This window comes from Ahaetulla prasina, chromosome 2 (genome assembly GCF_028640845.1).
Source record: "Ahaetulla prasina isolate Xishuangbanna chromosome 2, ASM2864084v1, whole genome shotgun sequence".
Taxonomy (NCBI): domain Eukaryota; kingdom Metazoa; phylum Chordata; class Lepidosauria; order Squamata; family Colubridae; genus Ahaetulla; species Ahaetulla prasina.
This window is the reverse complement of record NC_080540.1, coordinates 153,910,998-153,931,575: the sequence shown is the minus strand read 5'-3', so window position 1 is coordinate 153,931,575 and position 20,578 is coordinate 153,910,998. Positions and strand designations below refer to the sequence as shown.

At 41.6% G+C, this 20,578-nt stretch overlaps 1 protein-coding gene across 1 annotated transcript in view; it reads right to left on the bottom strand.

The window, feature by feature from the left end:
- Nucleotides 1–20,578, bottom strand: part of LOC131190585 (uncharacterized) — a 65,191-nt gene that overhangs the window by 31,730 nt on the left and 12,883 nt on the right. Inside the window, exons 4-6 of the mRNA XM_058167924.1 lie at nt 19,353–19,495; nt 18,502–18,716; nt 16,421–16,564 (exon numbers count right to left, since the gene is read on the bottom strand). Coding sequence (XP_058023907.1) covers nt 16,421–16,564; nt 18,502–18,716; nt 19,353–19,495 — 502 coding nt within the window. The remainder of the gene's footprint in view (nt 1–16,420; nt 16,565–18,501; nt 18,717–19,352; nt 19,496–20,578) is intronic.

The window sequence follows — 20,578 nt, the reverse complement described above, 5'->3', positions numbered from 1 at the left end:
TGATTATCCACTGATACTGTCCAGTCACAAAGAAATAAAACTTGTATCTGGGTTATTTGCAGCATCCTGAAGTCACATTAACCACATTTTATGATAATTTTGCAGAAAACAAGCATTTATTTCTGATTTTCAAAAAAACCTATCCATCACAAACCAGTGGTTCACTTAATAATTGCAGATTTACTTAATGGCCACTGTAAAAAAAAGATTGTAGAAATGCGTCAAATAATTGACTCATTTTACAAACATTTTGGGTTACAAATGATGGGCAGGCTCCATTATGGTTGTAACTCAAGGACCTGTACTCCAAAGTCTTCCTTTTTCTCTTTTTGAAAAAAATGGAGATGGGATGAAATTATCGGAACAATAGATCAAGAATTGGCTCTTCAAGCACCACTTCAAGGCATCAGGTGCAATTTTACCCCTGAAAGAGGAATTTACTTTTTCCCAAATCTACTCCCTTCAGCCTCTTACCCCATTCTACATTTTTTCCTCGTGCTGATAAGAATATGGTATATATCAGGGGTGTCAAACTCCCGGCCCATGGGCCAGATGCGTCACACCCTGGCCACACCCACACCCAGTTTACAAAGGAGAAAAAGTCCCAATGTGTCACATGATTCAAGTTTGACACCCCTGGTCTATATCCTCAAGAGTCGTCACGATTGGAAGAATACTAGGTAAAATTAATGTGATAATTTGTATAACTGCAGACTAGTAGAATCACAGAAGGTTATGATTACTGATCATGATTTTATGTATCAGGACATGTTTCTTATCATTCTGGATATTAATCAAAAACAACTTTTCAACAAAATGTGTATTAATTTAAGATGTGACTGTTTTATATATTCTCTTTCATAAAAATGTATTTTGTTCTAATGAAAATGTTATACATATATTGCCAAGGAGTCCAAGCAGAACAATTAAGATCAAACTTTCATTTTAAATTCAAACGCCACACACACACACACACACACACACACACACACACACAGAAAGAGGTATTAAGCTGTATACTTTATAGTAAAAGTTAATTTTAAAAAGTAAATCAGGAAAAATCTGGAAGATACATCCATCCATGATCTAATGCAGTGAGCTTCTGTCAATACTGTGATGTTATTAATTAAAGATCCACCACATACATGACTGTATCCTGAGGGAAATTCATAGACCTGGAAGCTAATTTGCCATGGCCAAGTCCCAGGTAGAGCATCATGTCCACCTATAATCCGAGACTCAATCACTATCTCAGCTCCAAGATATCTTTTTCCACATTCTAGAAATAAAAGTGATGCTGGTAAAATGCACACCCTATACAACATATCATGTGTTCAACAGCATCATTTGAATTTGAAGCACCATTTGAAGCTAACTAGCATTTTAAATAATTCAGTTTCTTGTAGCACTTCTGTTATAGGACTAATTTCCACCATAGGTATCAGAAGTTGATCACCAATTATGCTTAGCTGTGTCCTTGTAATTTCTCATCTGGACTACTGTGGTGCAATCTACATGTCCTTGAAGAACATTCAGAAGCTTCAACTAGTACAGAATGCAATTGCATGGGTATAATATGGTACTGGTTAGTTGCCACATATATAATCCAGCCTTGTGAGCTGGATTAGTTGCAAGTGTGTTTCTGGGTGCAATTCAAGATATTGGCTATCACCTTTAAAGACTTTCCTGACTGTGTGCATGTGTGTTACCTAAGGAACCATCTTCCTCCAGTTGCTTCTACCTGTCCAGTCAAGTCAGGCAAGTTGTACATCTGTGGGTCTTGGCAGCCAAGAAATGTCAGCTGGCAGAAACTATAGGCTTTTCCCTGTGGAATATTTTTCCTTCAGATATCAGGATAAGCCCAACCCCATTGGCCTTTCCAAGAACATGAAGACTTGATTGTGTGTCTGGGCCTGGGGCTTCAAGTTTGTTAAGAGCTCTGTTTCCTGGCTGTATTAATATCCATCATAACAATTTTACTTGGTGCCATATTTATTTATTTTGTAATGCTTTAATAGTATTAAAATTGTTTTTAAGCTTTATGATAAGGGGAGCTCACTAAGATTTATTTATTTACTTATTTGGCTTAGATGCCACTGCAATTAATAGTAAGCACCTTGCATATCCACTTTTTTTTAAAAAAAAGTAAGGTTAAAAATAACCATTAGAGATAAATTAAAAGAGCAAACTGCTCACAAAATTTCCACCCCAAGGCCTTTGGGGGAAAAAACAATGGCTTTTCTTGATGGCAGAGTAGATAAAAATGCCCTTCTCCAAAATCCCTGATATTCCCTTAGCAAAGGGTACTTGAGAACCCCTTTGGCATGTACTTACTTCTCCCAGACTTGTACCTAACTTCTCCCTTTGTTCTAAAAAAATTATCAAACTATTTTGTATGTAGCTGCACAGAAAGATTTTGGGAATAATTTTCCTACAATCCATGGTTCACTTGCAGAGATCCTTCTTCAGATACAATGTATGTTCCTATCTGTGAAGCAAGCTGCCATGTTTATGAATGCCATTTCTGTGAATGCTAAATGACATAACAGTTCATGATGCCCTTTCATCTCTTATTTTTTCATATGTTACCAAATAACATTTTTGGTGGACATTTCAGATTTTTTTAGTCAGTATGGCCAAATCATAAATTAATCACAAACTAATTTTATCAGGACATATTTTTACTTTTGAAAGATTATGACACCAACCTTTGATTAGTTAATTCTAATTTTTTAAAGAAAATTGCTCTATTTCCTTGGAATTAATTCCATTCAGAAGTATCCCTAAAAGCCTTCCAAGTAAACACTATTAGTGATAAACAATTTCCCATACTAAACTTGCAAAAAAAAAATATTATTTTTGCAAAATCAAACTGCCTAATTCATAGCCACGACTAATTGAGAATGACCATTCATGGAAGCTCAAGCTTTCAAGAATTTCCAGCCTTGTCATTTTATAGTTTTGAGTCCAGAGTTTTTGCCACACCTCCAAGTCAATTCCATGTCCAAAAATTTTCCCCCAAGCAATCGTCTCTTTGACTTGTTCTTCTTTTAAGTTAAATTCCAATAAGTAGCAATATAATTTCCTAATTAGGTTGTCATCAGCACCTGTCAAAATTTTATCTAAGTTAATCATATTATTATAAAATCCTTCTGTTTTGGAATCTTTATCATATCTGGAACGTATTTGCAAATAAAACCAATTCATTTTTATACCTTGTAATTCTAATTCTTGTATCGTTTTTAATTCACCCTTTTCATTCAACAGTTCACAATATCTAACAATTTGTTCTTTCCTAAATATTATTGAATATGAAAAAGCCTCAATAGTCAATACCCAAACTGGAATTTTTAAATAGTGGTTTTTTTTAATCTTTTCCCAGTTTAGCAATAATGCCTCTCTTATAAAATGTCTTCTGAAATAGCCCTGTGTTTTAGCTTCCCCATACCATAGAAAAGCGTGCCATCCCAACAACAAATCATGTCCTTCCAATGTCAATATTCTTATTTCTTAAAGTTATCCATTTCTTGATCCACATTAAACTGGCTGATTGATAATATAAATCCCAAGTGGGTAGTCCAAAGCCTCCTCTAATTCTCACATCTTGCAATAATTTTAGTTTTATTCTTGCTTTTTTACTTTGCCATATGAATTTCAACATTGTTTTATTCTGGTCCTCAAAATATTGTTTCCCCAGTTTAATTGGAATTGTTTGGAACAGATACAAAATTCTGGGCAATATTTTCATCTTAACAGTTGATATTCTTCCAATCAGTGATAATTGTAAGTTCTCCCATTTTGCCAGGTGTAGCATGATCTGCTGCTTAAGTTTAACATAGTTATTTTCTTTCAATGTACTACATCTTGCTGTCAGGTGTATCCCCAAGTACTTAACCTTATTAGTGATTTGCATCCCTGATCTTTCCACCAATTCATCTTCGTATTTTATTAACATGTTTTTTGTCAAAATTTTTGTTTTATCTTTATTTATTTTCAAACCTGCTACCTTCTCATATTCTACTCTCTTATCAATCAATATATTTATCGATTCTAATGGATCCTCAAGGATAAAAACCAGATCATCTGTGAATGCTTGTAATTTGTATTTTAATTTTCATACCCTTCATTCCCTCTTCTTCTCTAATATTTCTATTTAGTACTTCCAGTGTTAATACAAACAGCAGAGGTGATAACGGGCAACCTTTTTTAATTTGTATCACTTCCGTCATTTTTCCATTCATCATTACTTTAGCTGTTTGTTTATAATATATAGCTTCTATGGCCTTAATAAACTTCCTACCAAAACCCATCTGTTCCAATTGTAGTATCATAAAACGCCAGTTCACGTTATCAAAAGCTTTCTGTGCATCAAGAAATTCTCATATTGTCTTTAATATGTCTTTTGGGCAGAAAGCCATTTTGATCAGAATGTATAAAGTCATTTAAGTATCTTTTAAGTCTTTCTGCCAATATTAAAGCAAAAATTTTGTAATCCGAGTTTAATAAGGATATGGCTCTATGATTCTTTATTTGTTGTAAATCGGTATCCTCTTTTGAGATAAGTGTGATATAAGCCTCTGTCCATGTCTCTGGTATTTTCTTTTTTAACATCACTTCATTCATGGCTTCTAGTAGTGGGAGACTCAGTGACTCCTGAAATGTTTTGTAGTATTCTGCTGATAGCCCGTCTGGGCCTGGTGCCTTCCCATTTTTTTGTTTTTAAGTGTTTTGGTCAATTCCATTATTGTTATATTTCCTTCCAACATCATTTCCATATCTTTAGAAATATGAGGTAAATTCGCTTTCTGTAAGTATTGTTTAACATTTTCCTCTTGTATATTCTCCTGGTCATATAGTTCCTTGTAGTAGTCTTGTACAATTTTTTTCTTCTCTGTATTTACATATTGAACCTAGCCTTGGTTGTCTACTAATCGTATTATTTGCGGGGACTCTTTCTCTTTTTTCAATTTATAAGCTAGCCATCTACCCGGTTTATTAGCATTTTCAAAATAGTTTTGTTTCGCCCCTCTAATTTTCTGTGCTAAATCTTCTTTTTCAATTAAGGCCATTTTATGCTTAATTAATTCCATTTTCATTTTAACATCTTTTTTCTCTGGAAATTTCTGTAAGTTTTCCTCTAAATTCTTATGGCTAATTTCTAGCACTTTATAAGCTTGTCTTTTCTTCACATTTTTCTTCCTTACATAGTCTATAACAGGGGTCCCCAACCTTTCAGACCTCAGGGACCACTAAATTCATAATTTTAAATCCCGTGGACCATTAATATGATCTGCCTAATGACCGGCTGGGTGGGCGAGGCTAGGTGGTCATGTGACTGGGTGGGCGTGGCCAAAACTCCTCACCTCCCCGCCCGGGCTCTTTAGGACCCCAATAGGAAGCAGTTGTTGGAGCTAAGCAGCCACCACAAGAAAGAGTTGGCAAAAGAAGCTCAGTTCAAATTGGATCTGACCAAGAAGGAGGCTCAGTAGAAGCACCTCACTGAGGACTACGAGCATAGGCTTTCCAAGTAGAGGGAAGACCTGCAGGAGTGTAAGGCCAGGTACAAGTACCTGGAGGCTCAGCGGGCTGAGTTGGTCAGCCAGTCCCAGACCATGATGCTGTCCCACTGAAACGAGGCCCTCTGGCTCTTCACCACCAGTGGCACTTCCCTCCAACCTTCGCCCAAAGCACTACACCAGGAGGCTGAAGCAGACGCCAGGTCAGAATTTCTCCCCCCCTCAAACCCACACAAAAAGACCTCAAAGTGGGAGACTGTGCAGCAACACAAACATTCATTGCACATATCCGTCCCAGGTGTTGTAGTTTGAGGACCCCTGATTTAGTGCAATATTAAAAATACAAATAATTTTTCTGTGGACCACCAAAATTTTCTTGTGGACCACCAGTGGTCCATGGACCACCAGTTGGTGACCACTGGTCTATAAACAACCCTCTAGTGCAGGGGTGGGCAATTAATTTTTATCAGGGGCCGCATGAGAAGCCTGAATTGTGTCAGAGGGCCACCAACTTTCTTTCATTGTAAAATACTTAAATTAAATATTTTGAATAGCTGGTACTGATAATCAGAAGAATAAAGCACTCTGTAAATATGTATATTAGGTTATGTGAAACTGTGGTCTATTGGTTAAATAAGAAAAACAATTATTGAACCAGTGCAATTTATTTTTTATGGTGTTTATGATTGGCCTCACGCGGGCCGGACAGGGACGTACAAAGGGCCGGATGTGGCCCGCGGGCCTTAATTTGCCCAGGTCTGCTCTAGTGTATGCCTTCATTGTGTCCCACTGGTTTTGTAATGATATATCTTCTTCTTTATTTTCCTTAAAGAAAAAGGCCAACTCCGCTTCAATTTTCTGTACAAAATCTTTATCTTTTAGTAGTGTTGTATTTAAAGTCCATCTGCTTCTTCTCCTTTGTCCTTTCCATTTCATTGTTATAGGATTATGGTCTGCCCAAGTGTTAGTTTCTATATCAATTTCTTCTGTATTAAGTATCAATTGCGTTGTCATCCATATCATATCTATTCTGGACCATGACAAATGTCTATTCGAGTAAAAAGTATATTGATTATTTCCCAGATGCCTTTCTCTCCATACATCCTTTAAGTTCATTTCCTCAACCATTTTAAAGAATGATCTCGGAAGAATATTTCTATTTTGTTTCGTTGCTTTTTGGGTTCTGTAGTCTAATTTCCCATCAATCATGCCATTTAAGTCTCCCATCAAACAAATATTTTCATATTCCAGATCAGTAATTTTCACGTGTAGCTTCTCATAAAAATCTTCTTGGTTATCATTTGGAGCATATATTGCTATCATAAGTATTTTCATATTATTGTTTATTATTTCCACCATCAAAATCCTACCATTTTCGTCTGTATATACTAACTTGGCTTCAGTTGTATTTCTTATATATAATACAACTCCTCTTTTTTTACATTGTGGCAGGGAGGTGAAAATTCTCCCCGACTTTGGCTGGATCAGCAAATGTTCATTTTGTTTTTTAATGTGTACTTCTTGTAAACAAATTATATCAAATTTTAATTTCTCTAACTTATGGAATATTCTTCTTCTCTTAATAACCGAATTAAGACCATTTATGTTTACTGTAATCAATTTCCTCTCCTCCATTTATACTTTATAGTTAGGGTTTATCTAGGATAACTAGATAATCTGGCAGAGGATCTGGCCCACGGCACGACTGAGGAACTAGTTGCGGCCTGGGAGCAGGCCGCGGCTGGGGCCTTGGACCGTGTCGTGCCTTTGCGGCCTCTGACCCGGCGCAGATCTCGTCCGGCCCCTTGGTTCTCCGAGGGGCTGAGGGAGATGAAACGCCGGAGAAGACGTCTAGAGAGCACCTGGAGGTCCAGTCGTTCCGAAGCTGATCGGACACTAGTCCTAGAATAGGACCTACCTAGTGGCAATGAGGGAGGCGAGGCGCTCATATGCCTCCACCCTCATTGCGTTGGCAGATAACCGCCCGGCCGCCCTGTTTCGGGTGACCCGCTCCCTCCTTCATCAGGAGGTGCGGGATGACCCATTGCAGGGACGTGCCGAGGAGTTTAGTGGTTATCTATACGATAAAATCGCTCAGCTCCGGGATGGTCTGGACCAAAATTGGGATGATCCAAGCGAGGGAGAGGAGGCACGTCTTGTTGAGTCTGTTTGGGATGAGTTTGACCCTGTGGCTCCCGAGGACGTGGACAGGTTGTTGGGGAGGCTTCACGCCACTACATGTTTACTGGACCCGTGTCCTTCCTGGCTGGTACTGGCCACTCAGGAGGTGACACGAAGCTGGCTCCAGGGGATTATCAACGCTTCTTTGTTGGAAGGGGTTTTCCTTGCCGCCTTGAAAGAGGCGGTGGTGAGACCCCTCCTCAAGAAGCCCTCCCTGGACCCAGCTATTTTGGGTAATTATCGTCCAGTCTCCAACCTTCGCTTTGTTGCGAAGGTTGTAGAGAGTGCTGTGGCGCGACAGCTACCCCAATACCTGGATGAATCTGTCTATCTAGACCCGTTCCAGTCCGGCTTCCGACCCGGATACAGCACGGAGACAGCTTTGGTCGCATTGGTGGATGACCTCTGGAGGGCCAGGGACGGGTTATTCCTCTGCCCTGGTCCTATTAGACCTCTCAGCGGCTTTTGATACCATCGACCATGGTATCTTGCTGCGCCGGTTGGGGGGATTGGGAGTGGGAGGCACCGTGTATCGGTGGTTCTCCTCCTATCTCTCTGACCGGTCGCAGACGGTGTTGACAGGGGGGCAGAGGTCGACCGCGAGGTGCCTCACTTGTGGGGTGCCGCAGGGGTCGATCCTCTCGCCCCTTCTGTTCAACATCTATATGAAGCCGTTGGGTGAGATCATCAGTGGCTTTGGGGTGAGATACCAGCTGTATGCTGATGACACCCAGCTGTACTTTTCCACCCCAGGCCACCCCAATGAAGCTGTTGAAGTGCTGTCCCGGTGTGTGGAAGCTGTACGGGTCTGGATGGGGAGAAACAGGCTCAAGCTTAATCTCTCCAAGACGGAGTGGCTGTGGATGCCGGCACCCCGATTCAGTCAGCTGCAGCCGCGGCTGACTGTTGGAGGCGAGTTATTGGCCCCAAAGGATAGGGTGCGCAACTTAGGTGTCCTCCTGGATGAACGGCTGTCGTTTGGAGATCATTTGACGGCCATCTCCAGGAGGGCCTTCCACCAGGTTCGCCTGGTTCGGCAGTTGCGCCCTTTCCTTGATCGGGATGCCTTGTGCACAGTCACTCATGCGCTCGTTACCTCTCGCTTGGATTATTGTAATGCTCTCTACATGGGGCTCCCCTTGAGGTGCACTCGGAGGCTTCAGTTAGTCCAGAATGCAGCTGCGTGGGTGATAGAGGGAGCTACGCGTAGCTCCCATATAATACCGCTCCTGCGCAGACTGCACTGGCTACCTGTGGCTTTTCGAGTGCACTTTAAGGTTTTGGTCACTACCTTTAAAGCGCTCCATGGCTTAGGGCCTGGGTACTTACGGGACCGCCTGCTGTTACCGCATGCCTCCCACCGACCCGTACGCTCTCACAGAGAGGGTCTTCTCAGGGTGCCGTCCGCCAAGCAATGTCGGCTGGCGGCCCCCAGGGGAAGGTCCTTCTCTGTGGGGGCTCCCACACTCTGGAACGAGCTTCCCCCGGGTTTACGCCAAATACCTGACCTTCGGACCTTCCGCCACGAACTGAAGACACATCTTTTCATTCGCGCGGGGCTGGCTTAAATTTTATTGATTTTAAATTATCTATTATTAATTTTAATGGGGTTTTAGTTTTATATATTTTAAAGTTTTTTAGGCCAATTATAAAATAAGTTTTTTAATTTGTATTTTAAATTGTATATTGTATTGTTTGTTTTTATTTTTGGCTGTACACCGCCCTGAGTCCTTCGGGAGAAGGGCGGTATAAAAATTGAATAAATAAATAAATAAATAAATAAAAAATTATGGCTCTGGTTGATCGTAGTACATGTTGTGGCTTGACTTCCACCTCCCCACCAATGGGGAGTATGTATGTCTACTGCATACAAAGAAAATTTGTACAAGATGTTTTATAGATGGCACCTACCTGACAAGAATCGCTAGAATGTTTAAGAATAAATCTGAAAAATGTTGGAAATGTCACCAGACACCTGGTTCATATTACCATATGTGGTGGACATGTGTAGAAGCTAAAAGATATTGGTCCAAAATCCACACATAGTTGGAAAAGGTGATTAAGAAACGTATTGATTTTAAACCAGAAGTTTTTTTATTGGGAATTATATCTGAAACATATAATAGAGATTTGAGATATTTGATTGTAAATGTTTTGACAGCAGCTAGGATTGTATTTGCCAAAAAATGGAAAAATGAATGACTTCCATTGCAAGATGAAATTATTAGGAAAATGTTGGAATATGCAGAAATAAATAAATTGACATTAGAAATTATAGAACAGGAAGAAAAACTATTTTATAAAATATGGGATCTCTTTTATCAGTGGTTAGAGAAGAAAATATGTTAAAGAGATTTAAGTAAGATTGAATTAAAGCTGATCTGAATAGAAAGAAATGTTATAGCTAATTAAGATTAATTGATTAAAATGTTGAGAGACATATTATATTGATAAAAAATAAGATTAGATTAATTAACTGGATCCGGCTTTTTTAGGAAATTATCGTCCAGTCTCCAACTTTCGCTTTGTGGCGAAGGTTGTAGAGAGTGTGGTGGCATGTCAATTACCCCGGTACCTGGATGAATCTGTCTATCTGGACCCGTTCCAGTCCGGCTTTCGGCCCGGTTATAGCACTGAGACGGCTTTGGTCACGTTGGTTGATGATCTCTGGAGGGCCAGGGATAGGGGTTTTTCCTCTGCCCTGGACCTATTAGACCTCTCAGCGGCTTTTGATACCATCGACCATGGTATCCTGCTGCACCGATTGGAGGGATTGGGAGTGGGAGGCACTGTTTATCGGTGGTTCTCCTCCTATCTCTCCGATCGGTCTCAGACGGTGTTGACAGAGGGGCAGAAGTCGTACCCGAGGCACCGCACTTGTGGGGTGCTGCAGGGGTCGATTCTCTCGCCCCTTCTGTTCAACATCTATATGAAGCTGCTGGGTGAAATCATCAGTGGCTTTGGGGTGAGTTACCATCTGTACGCTGATGATACTCAGCTGTACTTTTCCACCCTGGGCCACCCCAATGAAGCTATCAAAGTGCTGTCCCGGTGCCTGGAAGCCGTACTGGTCTGGATGGGGAGAAACAGGCTCAAACTCAATCCCTCCAAGATGGAGTGGCTGTGGATGCCGGCACCCCAGTACAGTCAGTTGCAGCCGCGGCTGACTGTTGGGGGTGAGTTACTGGCCCCGATGGAAAGGGTGCACAACTTGGGCGTCCTCCTGGATGGACGGCTGTCTTTTGAAGATCATTTGACGGCCATCTCCAGGAGAGGTTTTTATCAGGTTCGCCTGGTTCGCCAGTTGCGCCCCTTCCTAGACCGGGGTGCCCTGTGCACGGTCACTCATGCGCTCGTCACATCTCGCTATTATTATTATTATTATTATTATTATTATTATTATTATTATTATTATTATTATTATTATTATTATTATTATTATTATTTAGATTTTTATACCGCCCTTCTCCCGAAGGACTCAGGGCGGTGTACAGCCAAATTTAAACAATACAATATACAATTTTAAAACCACAAATTAAAAGAACATATTCTATAATGGCCGAAAAATTTAAAAACCGTCAAATTGACCCAATAAAACAGAATACCCAATTTAAAATTATTAAAATTCAAAAAGTTCAAAATTTAAAAATTAAGAATTAAGAGTTAAGAATTAAGCCAGTCCCGCTTGGATGAACAAGTATGTTTTCAATTCACGGCAAAAGGTCCGAAGGTCAGGTAATTGACGCAAACCAGGGGAAAGTTCGTTCCAGAGGGTAGGTGCTCCAACAGAGAAGGCCCTTCCCCTGGGGGCTGCCAGCCGGCATTGCTTGGCGGACGGCATCCTGAGAAGTCCCTCTCTGTGAGAGCGTACGGGTCGGTGGGAGGCATGCGGTAACAGCAGGCGGTCCCGTAAGTACCCAGGCCCTAAGCCATGGAGCGCTTTAAAGGTAGTGACCAAAACCTTAAAGTGCACTCGAAAGGCCACAGGTAGCCAGTGCAGTCTGCGCAGGAGCGGTATTATATGGGAGCTACGCGTAGCTCCCTCTATCACCCACGCAGCTGCATTCTGGACTAACTGAAGCCTCCGAGTGCAGTTCAGGGGTAGCCCCATGTAGAGAGCATTGCAATAATCCAGACGAGAAGTGACTAGAGCATGAGTGACCGTGCATAAGGCATCCCGGTCAAGGAAGGGGCGCAACTGGCGAACCAGGCGAACCTGGTAAAAAGCTCTCCTGGAGACGGCCACCAGGTGGTCTTCAAACGACAGCCGTCCATCCAGGAGAACGCCCAAGTTGCGCACCCTTTCTGTTGGGGCCAGTGACTCGCCCCCAACAGCCAGCCGCGGCTGCAGCTGGCTGTACCGGGGTGCCGGCATCCACAGCCACTCTGTCTTGGATGGATTGAGCCGGAGTCTGTTTCTCCCCATCCAGACCCGTACGGCTTCCAGGCACCGGGACAGCACTTCAACAGCTTCATTGGGGTGGCCCGGGGTGGAAAAGTACAGCTGAGTGTCATCAGCGTACAGCTGGTAACTCATCCCAAAGCCACTGATGACCTCGCCCAACGGCTTCATATAGATGTTGAACAGGAGAGGCGAGAGAATCGACCCCTGAGGTACCCCACAAGTGAGGCGCCTCGCGTCGATCTCTGCCCCCCTGTCAACACTGTCTGCGACCGGTCAGAGAGATAGGAGGAGAACCACCGATAAACGGTGCCTTCCACTCCCAAACTCTCCAACCGGTGCAGCAGGATACCATGGTCGATGGTATCAAAAGCCGCTGAGAGATCTAACAGGACCAGGGCAGAGGAACAACCCCTATCCCTGGCCCTCCAGAGGTCATCCACCAACGCGACCAAAGCTGTCTCCGTGCTATATCCAGACCGGAAGCCGGACTGGAACAGGTCTAGATAGACAGCTTCATCCAGGTACCGGGGAAGCTGCCATGCCACCACACTCTCTAAAACCTTCGCCAAAAAGCGAAGGTTGGAGACTGGACGATAATTACCCAAAATAGCTGGGTCCAGGGAAGGCTTCTTGAGGAGGGGTCTCACCACCGCCTCTTTCAAGGCGGCGGGGAAAACCCCTTCCAACAATGAAGCATTTATAATTTCCTGGAGCCAGCCTCGTGTCACCTCCTGAGTGGCCAGCACCAGCCAGGAGAGGCACGGGTCCAGTAAACATGTAGTGGCATGTAACCTCCCCAGTAACCTGTCTACGTCCTCGGGAGCCACAGACTCAAACTCATCCCAAACAACATCAACAAGATGCGTCTCCGTCATCTCATCTGGGTCATCGCAATTTTGGTCCAAACTATCCCGAAGCTGAGCGATTTTATCATATAGATAACCACTAAACTCCTCGGCACGTCCCTGCAAGGGGTCATCCCGCCCCTCCTGATGTAGGAGAGAACGGGTCACCCGAAACAGGGCGGCCGGGCGGTTATCTGCCGACGCAATGAGGGTGGAAACATAGGAACGCTTCGCCTCCCTCAGTGCCACTAGGTAGATCTTTGAAAAAGACCTAACTAGTGTCCGATCAGCCTCGGAACGGCTGGATCTCCAGGTACTCTCTAGGCGTCTTCTCCGGCGTTTCATCTCTCTCAGCTCCTCAGAGAACCAAGGAGCCAATTGAGATCTACGCCGGGTCAGAGGCCGCAAAGGCACGACACGGTCCAAAGCCGCAGCCGCGGCCTGTTCCCAGGCCGCAACTAGTTCTTTGGTCGTGCCGTGGGCAAGATCCTCAGGAAACGGCCCAAGCTCCGTCAGAAGCCTCTCGGGGTCCATCAGGCGCCTGGGACGGAACCAACGCATTGGTTCCGTCTCCCTGCGGTGGTGAGCGGCGGTCAGAAAGTCTAGGCGGAGGAGAAAATGATCTGTCCATGACACAGATTCCGTCACTAAATCTCATAATACCAGATCATTAAACCACTGTCCAGAGATATAAATCAAGTCCAGTGTGGACCCCCCTATGTGTGTAGGGCCATCAATTACTTGAATCAGGTCCAAGGCCGTCATGGAAGCCTGGAACTCCTGGACCACCGTTGATGACAAGCCGGCCGATGGCAAGTTGAAATCCCCCATGACCAAAAGTCTGGGAATCTCAACCGCCACTCCGGCAAGCACCTCCAGTAGCTCAGGCAGGGCTGTAGTCACGCAGCAAGGAGCCAGGTACGCGATCAACAGACCCATCTGATTCCTATGGCCCCACTTCACAAGGAGGGATTCACAACCGGCTATCTGAGGCACAGTGGACTCTCTCGGCTCCAGACCTTCCCTCATCACAACCGCCACCCCTCCACCCCTACCTTGGGCCCTCGGTTGATGGAATGCTCGGAATCCCGGAGGGCACAGTTCAACCAGGGGTACACCCCCTTCTGTGCCCAGCCAGGTCTCCGTAATGCCCATAAAGTCCGCGGATTCCCCCTGAATAAGATTGCAGATCAGGAGGGCCTTATTGACCACAGACCGGGCACTGCAGAGCATCAACCGGAGGCCCAAGCTCTGAGGATCTTGGCCTTCCGGGGAACGGGTAAGGACTGAGGGGCCGGAGCACGTGATCGCTTTTAAACAGCGAGCTCGTGCTCCCACAAAATGATACGGCCCCTTGCTTCCGCCATATCTGCCCCTCCCACTTACCGTACAGATGGAACGACCCTCAATACCTGGAACACACCCCTCCCCCCCGCCCTCGGACCAGATAAGAAAAAGCTGTGAACTGACCCCAGGACTGGACATTCCCTCCCCGACGGGTTTTTCCCCTTACCCGTCTCTTCCCTCCCCCACCCCCCCCATCCCTTAAAATCCCCATTAAAACTCCCCTTAAAAAATCTGTTAAAACAACTAATTAAAGAACCCCTAAGCCTCCTATTTTTAGCATGCCACCTCTTGGGGCTCCAAAGCCTGTCCTCAAGGTAGGCCCTTGATAATATGGAGGGCCAAACCCGCGAGAGAGGGGAGTCTCGCAGGGCAAGAAGGTCAGTCGCTGTAAACATTCGCATAACAGAGAAAATCCGGCAAGAAGGCCCATCCTGGGCTGGTCAAAATGAAAGATGATAAAGATGATAAAGTGACCATGACCAGTCTGTCCTGATGGGAAGCAATTTGGATTACTGCAATGCTCTCTACATGGGGCTCCCCTTGAAGAGCATCCGGAGGCTTCAGTTGGTTCAGAATGCAGCTGTGCGGGTAATAGAGGGTGCCCCTCGTGGCTCCCATGTGACACCTCTCCTGCGCAGACTGCACTGGCTACCTGTGGCCTTTCGGGTGCGCTTCACGGTTTTGGTTACCATCTTTAAAGCGCTCCATGGCATAGGGCCAGGTTATTTATGGGACTGCCTGCTGCCATCAACTACCTCCCACTGACCCGTACGCTCCCACAGAGAGGGACTCCTTAGGGTGCCGTCCGCCAGGCAGTGCCAACTGGCGACACCCAGGGGAAGGGCTTTCTCTGTGGGGGCCCCCACCCTCTGGAATGAGCTCCCCCCGCACTGCGCCAACTTCCTGATTTTCGAACCTTCCGCCGCGAGCTTAAGACACATCTATTTATTTGTGCGGGGCTGGCCTAGAGTTTAGTTTTAAAATTAGTTTTAAATGGGGTTTTGTATTATTTTAACGATAGTTTTAAATTTGGCCTAATGTAATAAGTTTTTTAAATGTTGTTTTAACTTGTATTTATTCTTATGTTTTCTATGTTTTATAAGGCTGTAAACCGCCCTGAGTCCTTCAGGAGATAGGGCGGTATAAAAAAATGAATAATAAATAAAATAAATAAATAAATAAATAAAACTGCAAGAAATATGGTGTCCTGCACAAAAGACTGGTGAATGTATTTGGATTAAAGATGGTTTTATGTATGTGTGTTTGTTAAAAAAAAATAAAAAAAGTTTTTCTAAAAAAAAAAAAGAATTCCCAGCCTTTATATTTTCTCTTCTCCTGAACCATGGGCAATATACAGTCCCAGATTCCAAGAGGCACAGTGGACAAGGCTGTCTCCCTCCTATCCCTATATGTAAACTCCCTCCTATCCCTTGATGCCAAACGCATCAAATTGAACACTGTGACACTTCTGTACTGCTCTATCAGATCTTTCATTTGATCCAATAGAGCACTTATATTTTTGACAAGATATAGTGCTTGGCGGGGGATGGAGCATGATAACAAATGTCCTAAGAAACATCTGAATTTGGTTTGGGACCAAAACGCCATCACATGCTGTGATTGGTGCCGCTTGCCAGGTAGTAAGATACTCCCACCAATAGAGATTTTTGAGACAAATCCATTTGCCTCACTCTTCAAAGAAATCACAGGGAGGACTCTGTAGAACTATATTCAGCCCCTTCACCTGCTTGCATTTGCAAAATTCTCCCCAATGAAGAACTGCGTGACTGAGAAAACCTTTGCTGCCTAATGCCAGCCATTGTCATGGCACTTAAGATATTTGGGATTTTACCTGGAAAAGGCTTTGGGGGCTTCTGGTGGTAAGAAACATCCAATGCCCAGGGAACTGAAGGGGCAAAACCAAGTTGGCGATTGATAAGGTTTGGGCTGGGCTTTAATAAATAGCCCAAGGACCCCCCCAAAAGAAAAGGCCATGAAGAGTCACCATACAACATAGCTGGCGGAGTAGACAAGATGGGGGGGGGACATCTTTTTCACATCTCTTTGGCCAGAATGTGGTTAGATGTCACATGGTGTGGGAACAAGTGGTGGTGGGCATCCTTTACGGCCACTGATCATCTGCCTCGTAACGTCTCACACTCTTGTGGATGGTGCCATGTTGTTGCCTGGTGAACTCGCAAGGAACTTTGCCAAGGATAAAGCTGGACAAAGACATCACATTGGAGATTTTCTTCCTCATTTTGGTGCCACTTAATACGCAATATAAATCATTTATATTGATTTTAAATTGGGTTTTAGTAGTATTTTAAATTTTAAATTCATTTTAATTCTGAGCCATTTAGTAATTTTATATTTTAAATCCGTTTTAATTGTATATATTTTGTATTTTACTCTGGCTGTACACCGCCCTGAGTCCTTCGGGAGAAGGGCGGTATAAAAATTTAATAAATAAATAAATAAATAAATAAAATTTACAGCTTTCATGAATAGGATACTTTTGTGCCTTTACTTTCATTAGCGCTTTTGTTTTGCGCACACTGATCTATAAATCTGGGCTGCAAAAATTTGGAATACAGTACTAAACAGTGGCAAAGTGTTAGAAGTTTCCAGCTTTTGCTGTTGTCAATTAGTCACCCTGAATTTTGCCACCCAGATCTAACCAATTTTACTGTTTTTCCTTCATTATATTGTAACTACCTTTGCCACTAGTTTTCTTCCTAATGGCCATCATCTTATACCCCCTTCATACAGGAAAACAAACTGTAATTACAATGGTAGTATATCCAATTGTAAAGGAAAACTTGATCCGAGTTTTGCTTCTGCCCAACTGTTTTGTCTAAATAGACAGACAAACTGATAGAGGAACAGATTGATGGACAATTTCTTAGGTGTTTTGCCATCGGTACATAAAATTGATTTTGGAAATGCAGTTATATCACTGTGCTCTTTATGGTTCTTCAAAGGATTTTTTTAAGGAAAGAGTTCTCTTTTGGCTTAACATACTACTATAAATCAGTTTTTTTAAACTACTTTATTATAACATTGTATCCCCACTTATAGTTTATTACCAGTATAGGTCATGTGCAAAATCTTATTACTTCAATTTACAAGTTTTTCTAATGAAGTTATTCTAATGAATAGCTGTTTAGAGGCAGAAATTCATGCTGTACAATTTACTGATTGAAAAGAGCTATCAATAATTTTCAGTTTTCTGATATTTAAAATTTGTGGCTTTTTAAAAAAAATACTATTAAATTAGCCCAGCCAAATCCTTATATATAAGGCCTTATACAGGGCCTTCTCTGTGGGGGCCCCCACCCTCTGGAACGAACTTCCCCCAGGACTCCGCCAACTTCCTGACCTTCGAACCTTTCGCCGCGAGCTTAAGACACATCTATTTATTTGCGCAGGACTGGACTAGATTTTAAATTTGAATTGGTTTTAATGGGGATTTTATTATTTGTATTGTCATTTTAATTATTCGGCCATCTGTAATAAGTTTTTTAATGGATGTTTTATTTTGTATTTATATGTATATTTTTATCTGGCTGTGAACCACCCTGAGTCCCTAGGGAGATAGGGCGGTATAAAAATACGAAAAATAAATAAATAAATAAAATAAATATGACAGTTACTTAGTTGAGAATGAAAGTAAAATAGTACACTGGAATTTCAAGCATACAATCTGTATTCAATTGCAATACGTTTTATTATTTTTATGATGACAATGAATACATGGCAACATAAGCACTTGTCATATGCCTTTCTTTTGCATTTATGTGGAATAAGATAATTTTACAAATTATTAGTTCCATCCTGGAGGGAAAAGTGTTTTCACTAGAGATAGACCAGTCTTATTGAAATAGTAAAATATTCTTATATTTTAATCCACAATGAAATTCATAGCTTTCCCCCCCTCTTATCTCTGCAATGGCTCCTCTGCCCTATCCTCTCTGACAGCTATATGTAACTGGTTTAAACTTTTTGTTTGCTTTTTAAAGTAACAGTTTAAATACATATTTTCAATTTATTTAGGCTACATTGGTGAAATATTACAAAATATATGTTAAACATAATATATTCATATTGTTAAAGAAAAATGCTCTATGCATGTTTATAAGAGGAAGCAATATGTAAAAGACCATCTGATATGTCAATTTTTCATAGAGAAATATGGAATGTTATCCATCTTATTATTGACAATATTAGAACATTATGAAAGTTCATAGTAGTAGTTCTGCTTTGTAAAAGAGTTTGCAACCAATTCATGTAATTAGCTAGACGTACATAGATCCCTGGATTTTGTGGTCGGCCACAACCACGGCCAAAGCTGGTTATTCCTACCAGATAATATTGTGTGATATTTTGAATATTACACATCAATGGTCCGCCACTGTCTCCCTAAAAAATGAAGGAATTAATTTGAATGTTGCTTATAATACACTTACATTTTAAGATTCTGAGGGCCTATTTGGACATGAATTGTTAAAATCTTTTTTCCAAGAAAATATAGAAAGTTTGAATAAGGCAATCTTGTGAGTCGTTCAGAGAGTGCACAAAGTGCTCTTGGCACTCAGCCCATTTAATTCAATGGGGCTTCCTTTTGGGTAAATGGTGCAAGATTGCTAAAATTTAAATTATTAACATTACTAAATTATTAACATTACTAAATGTCTTCATTGATATTTTGGGCATTCCAGTTCCAGTATAAATATGCTTACTTTAAAAGTCAAGATACACATCTAGAAATACATAATACATCCTCTGCTAAGTTTTATGATTACTACATATGCAAAGTTGAAATGAACCACTTTCAACCTCTCTTTCAAAATTGTTTTGTATGGACACAAAGTGGTTGAAATATTCTAAGCAAAGTAAAACATATTACTTGAACTAAATTCTGATGCCTGTTTTTCCACAGAAAGTGTCAACTAATTTTATTTCCTAGATTTGTAAATTTATTTGCTTGACTAGTTAAATAGTACCAATCAGGATTTTATGGCAAAAGAATTAAAAATGAAATTATTTCAGTTTTACCTGACAACTATCCACAGTTCCACTTGCAGAGCCAGCACAAAACATATTTGTTGTTACAGCTCCACCATACCAATCATATCTGTTACAGATATTTTGTGGAATAATCTCAACCTGTGCTTCTTGCAATGTATATTTTTTTTTACCTTTAATGAAAAAAATAAAAAGTAATGCTACAATTATACTTCTACTTTTTAAAAAAAGTATAACTCAATAAGCAAAACTACTGCCTCCTGACAGATATTTACTTTCTGAATAGCAGCCATGTTTTTAAAGACAAAAATGAATTTTGTTTTAAAGATTTATCCACAATGATGTATATGTATTTGGGAGGAAAGGCATGTATTTTTATACAATGTGTTATTAGAGATTAGTAAGAGTTTTTATTTTGGTGAGTCCTACATGATTGATGTGAAGTAAATATATGGTACTTTGCTAATATACATTATTATGACCTGCAGTCACAACAATAAACCTATTTATTTACTAATCCTGTGCAAGGAGTTAAGTGGGTTTTTCCATAAATGAATTTTTGAAGCAAAATACTACCTTACTCTTACTACCTCAATATGGAGAAATGTGCACACTATTTACAAACAGAGGTTAGAATATCAAGATCAGAAGTTTCCAGAGTGATTGGTAGACTGTTAGCACGTCTGGCAAAGTTGAAAAAGTTCATGAAACAGGATGTGTGTGGAGTGGAATATTTTAATTGAAAGCACATGATAGTAAAGGTGATTGTTTGTCCTCTGTTACGTGAACTTAAACTATCTGCAGTTTTTTCTGTGACAAGTTTACATAATTTTGTCAAAATCCTTTTCTCTCATAACAATGGCAAACAATTTTATCTATATGGATGCAACTACTGTATACCAGCTCATTGTTCTTTGCTTTGAACCGATTCTCCTTCTCCAAGTCATTATTTTTTGATTCATGTTTTTATTTGAGATATGAAAATATTAATATCAATAGCAGCAATAGCACTTAGACATACATACCGCTTCATGGTGCTTTACAGACCTCTCTAAGCAGTTTACAGAGTCAGCATATTGCCCCCAACAATCTGGGTCCTCATTTTTACCAACCTTGGAAGGTTGGAAGGCTGAGTCAACCTTGAGCCTAGTGAGATTCGATCTGCTGGCAGCTGGTGAACAGCAGCGGTAGCCTGCAGTACTGCATTCTAACCACTGTGCCACCGCACCACCAAAATACAACTCTTAAGACCAACT